Here is a 4,994-nt window from a genome sequence, read left to right on the forward strand (position 1 = left end):
TAGCGAAAGGATTTTCCCAGAGGCCCGGAATTGATTTCCACGACACCTTCGCGCCAGTGGCCCGACTCGGCTCGTTCAGAGCATTAGTGACTCTATCCGCTCAACGAGGAATGTCGATCTCACAGTACGACATAACGGTACAGCATATCTGCACGGGGACATGGACGTCGAGGTTTATATGGAGGTGCCGGAACTCCTGGAAGAAATGCTCGCGAGGATGACAAAGGACGGATCCGTAGGGAATACGCAAGAGAAGGCCAAGACTATGCTGTCAAAATTCCGCCGAGGAAGCCAAGTTTGTCGCCTGAAAAAGGCACTGTACGGGCTACGACAAGCTGGACGTCGATGGCACTCCAAACTCGACGAGGCAGGGACACCGGTCTATCGCCCACGAACGCCGATCCTTGCGTCTACACGAACGAGGGGAAGACCATCTTCCTTCTAGTCTACGTCGACGATATTTTAATTGCGTCAAGAGACCCCGTCGATAAAGAAGATGTCCTGAAAACACTGAAGGGAAGGATCTCGGCGAGGCCAAATATTGTCTGGGCATAGAGATCACCAGATCCAGGGAGAGCATCCATCTTTCACAGTCAGGGTACATCCGAAACCTACTCGCAAGATTCGGGATGTCGGACTGCAAAGGCGTTAACACCCCCCTTACCAGCGGCTTTAAGCCATCCTTGGATGAAGACCAAGATAAAATCGAACCCGCGGTATACAGGGAACTCATCGGGAGCTTGATGTACTTGGCTATCGGGACCAGGCCCGATATAGCTCACGCTGTAAGCATGCTGAGCCAATTCAACCATCGGCCCAACAGGAAAGTTTGGACCGAGGCGAAGCACGTGCTGAGGTATTTGAAGCAATCCATCGATCTCGCTCTGCGCTTCCGACGCACCGAGAAGAACCTGATCGGTTACGCGGACGCAGACTGGGGCAGCTGCCCGATCGACAGGCGATCCTACACAGGGATCGCGTTCATTCTCGCAGGAGCGGCCATCTCCTGGGAATCCCGTAAGCAGAAAACGGTCGCGCTATCATCAACCGAAGCGGAGTACATGGGACTGACAGACGCCGCAAAGGAAGCAGTCTATCTTATACGTTTACTGAAGGAGTTAGGGTTCGAGGCACTGGCAAACGTCACCCTCTTCAATGACAACCAAGGGGCAGGAGAGCTTGCACGCAATCCTGTCTACCACGGAAGGTCTAAGCATATAGACATACGCCACCATTTCATCAGGGAGGTACTCGACAAGGAGCCAATAAAACTGGAATACACACCTACTGAACGCATGCTGGCGGATGTACTCACCAAGGGACTCAGCGCGGGGAAGCACGAACTTTGCACTCGTGGACTGGGACTCGCCGACCCTCGTTGGAAAAAGCGTTAAACTTGAGGGAGAGTGTTGGAGATTACAATTTTCCCGCTCATCTCTGGCAAGCCGCCTACTCCCCCGGCGTGCTCTAGCTGCACTCGCGGCTTACAGCCGCGCCACCTTCCAATCTACCACCGTTTTGTAATTCTAGTTACAAGCTTGTATCGGTCCACGAAGCACGCATTACTACCTTTTGTATCTGTCTCCATCCTGATAAGAACTCAGTCACTTCGTGTCTGTATCAGTCCTTTTCAGGACTCTGCAGTCTGTGTAATACTACTTGTGCAGTGCAAATATAATCTGTTCACTAACTATACACGGACTAAGCAAGCGGTATCCCGATCCACGCACCTCCCAATAATAATAGAAGCAGAAAACAGTAATAATACTTTTACAAATAATGATACATTTAATGAAATTAATATTTTGTCTCAAAATCTTCATGAAATAAGTGAGTCAAGTGTGGAATCACTCTCTGATAGAGAAAGCAATGGTCATGTTGAAGCACAAGAGTATATTTCCGATATAAGTAATATCTCTGATTGTACTAATAAGACGACTTTACAGAAAGATTTACAAAAATTAATTATTGAACGAAATATTGCACATAATGTTGTTAATGAGTTACTGGTTATTTTAAGGAAACATGGCCATGTAGATTTGCCAAAAGATGTAAGGGTGTTACTTCAAACGCCACGAAATGCATCTATTAATATTAAATCCCTGGGCGGTGGCCGTTATATACATTTTGATATTTTCTCGGCTTTGCAGCGATCCATAAAAATATATTCTGAATTTATTATAGGGAATGAAATAAAATTAAATATTAATGTTGATGGTGTACCACTTTGTAAAAGTTCGGGAAGTCAATTTTGGCCCATAATGGCATCTATTGAAGATGTAGATACATATACACAACCTTTTATAATCGGTATTTTTCATGGCCTGTGTAAACCTAATGACGCTAACGACTTTTTACGCGAATTTGTTAATGACTTTATTCTTCTTTCTCAGACAGGCATCATTGTTTCTAATAAAAAATATACAGTAACTCTTAATGCAATATTATGTGATGCTCCGGCAAAATCATTTATTACCTACACAAAGGGTCATACAGGATATTTCTCTTGTTCCAAATGTATTCAAGAAGGTGATTTTGTAAGTAACAGAGTAGTTTTTCTAGAAACTCACAGTATGTTACGTACAAACGACACATTCAAAAATCGTATACATATTGAACATCATACAGGTGATTCCATATTAGAAAAACTTGCCATTGGAATGGTATCTCAAATACCATTAGACTATATGCATCTTGTTTGCTTAGGTGTCGTAAAACGATTGCTGCAACTATGGGTTAGAGGAAATAGAAATATTAGATTATCCTCAGAGGCTGTAAATTTAATTTCGTGTTATTTAATTGAATTGAAATCCTTTATTCCAGCAGAATTTGCGAGAAAACCTAGAGGTTTAAAAGACATTGATAGATGGAAGGCTACTGAATTTCGCCAATTCTTGCTTTATACTGGAATTGTAGTTATGAAATCAGTATTGCCTATAAATTGCTACAATCACTTTCTTTGCCTTAGTGTTGCGATTCGGATATTGAGTAATCAACAACTATGTGTGTCATTCAACGCTTATGCAAATTCGTTGTTACTTTACTTTGTTTCCAACTATGGAAATATATATGACGACAAGTATATGTCACATAATGTTTACAATCTTCTACATCTTTCCAATGATGCCCTAAGTTTCGGTTCTTTAGATAACTTTAGCTGCTTTAAGTTTGAAAATTATATGCAAAAATAAAAAATAAATAAAACGGTTGGGAGCACCCTTAGAAGAATTTTCTAATCGTACTTTTGAAGAATTACAACTTCCCATTGAAGCATGTAAAGTACAACAATATCCGATTGTTTGCTATAAAAAAAACAACATCATTTCTCATGTCCAATTTCAAAATTTTAAAATTTCAACCAAGGAAGCCGATAATTGTGCCCAACTTGATGACAAATCTGTTATATTTGTCTGGGATATATTTGAACAAGATAGTATTTGCTATATTCGTGCAAAATATTTTTCAAATTTAAAGTCTTTTTTTTATATACCGTGCTCTTCAGACAAATTGGGAATATTTGTTATATCAAATAGTACTACTTCAGACATAATTACAATTTCAGTAGCGCAAATTAAAAGGAAGTGTTTCAAAATTAAATGTTTTGACGAAATTGGTTCTTATGTTATAATACCATTACAAGCTACTAATAATTAGATGTTATAACTTGGTTGAATGCTTTTTATTTTAATTTTTATGTAATATTTTTTATTTTTATATGATAAAACTTATGTAAATATATTTCTTTTGCCATCACAAATATTGAAAATAAGAAATGCTTATCTGACGTATTTATAATTCATGGATAATAATATTTAAAAGGTGAGTGTGTACTATGTGTACTAGATGAAACTCTATGATTTATTTTATCAAAACTAGAACTATACAAGCGCACTATGCGCGCACCGTTTAACATGCGTTTCTTTATTTTTGTTATCAGTTCTTAATACATTGGACACGTCATATTCCGTATCACACGATGAATTGCGAAAAAAGAAAGTATGCGGTGGTAAAATTCTTATATGATTCTACGTATTCCGAAATTCCAACAACATGGCTCTTTAAAGATAGAAATGTACAATTTTGTTGGTGGCCACCTCGAACGGCAAACAGTGCAACATTCCTAACCAACTGTCAAAGTCCTGATTCTTACACATGGAATAAATATGAAGTAGAAATCATAAAATATTGTTGTAAGTACTTGCATTAATATATCATCGTTAAATTTATCGTAAAATAAAAAACAACATATAAAGTATAACTATTTCTTATGTTCTTGTCCTGTTTGGTTAAATAATGAAGCATAGTATGCAAATATATCTTTGACGTAAAAAGCGCATGATCAAATAATTATAATAATATTTTCTAGTACATATTAAAAGATTATGAACAAAATGAACAAAAACTGAAATGTTAATTTTTATTCACTGTAGCATCTCTTGAGTCAGCTCGAAAGAGTGCAACAGACTCTACTTATGAAACGACTGATGAAGAACGACTGGGTCGAGGGAAGAGGCAACATGTTTCATACAGTCGGTTCAGAAATGATGAAGAAGAAGATTATGATTATTATCAATCACGAAAATATAATAAAAGTTATTGATATTTTACTATGGTTGCGTTTACTTTAGACGCTTTTGTACTAAAAGCATTATTCTACCTTTATTCAGCATATAATGAGCAATAAAGATTGTTTAACGCTATTAGCAAAAGTGTCCTAAATAAACTCGTCCTATTTTGTTTATAATACAATTATAATCGTTAAATATAATTTTTGTATGTTTAATAACCTTGCACTGTTTTTATTTACAATATATATTATATATTATATTATATATATGTATTAGTTGCAATGTAATATTTGTGTACATAAAGACCTAATATTGAAATTAAATTATTTGGTTGTTTACAGAGAGGGAAATCAGTAAGAGTACTACAGTAAATGTTGTGTGGTCAGCGCCAAGAACTTGACACTGTGGTTTCGTTTTTAAATTTTT

General features: G+C 37.6%; 1 protein-coding gene across 1 annotated transcript; it reads left to right on the plus strand.

Annotated features, from left to right (window-relative positions):
- The first annotated feature begins 1,441 nt into the window (after positions 1-1,441).
- On the plus strand, positions 1,442-4,551 carry LOC105557334. Its single transcript, XM_012004548.1, has 3 exons — positions 1,442-3,819; positions 3,938-4,190; positions 4,431-4,551. Exon 1 carries the CDS (start codon positions 2,262-2,264, stop codon positions 3,189-3,191), a length of 930 nt encoding a protein of 309 aa, XP_011859938.1. The 5' UTR covers positions 1,442-2,261; the 3' UTR covers positions 3,192-3,819; positions 3,938-4,190; positions 4,431-4,551.
- The last annotated feature ends 443 nt before the right edge of the window (positions 4,552-4,994 follow it).

Source organism: Vollenhovia emeryi, unplaced genomic scaffold (genome assembly GCF_000949405.1).
Source record: "Vollenhovia emeryi isolate VEMERY1.0 unplaced genomic scaffold, V.emery_V1.0 DF939519.1, whole genome shotgun sequence".
Taxonomy (NCBI): Eukaryota; Metazoa; Arthropoda; class Insecta; order Hymenoptera; family Formicidae; genus Vollenhovia; species Vollenhovia emeryi.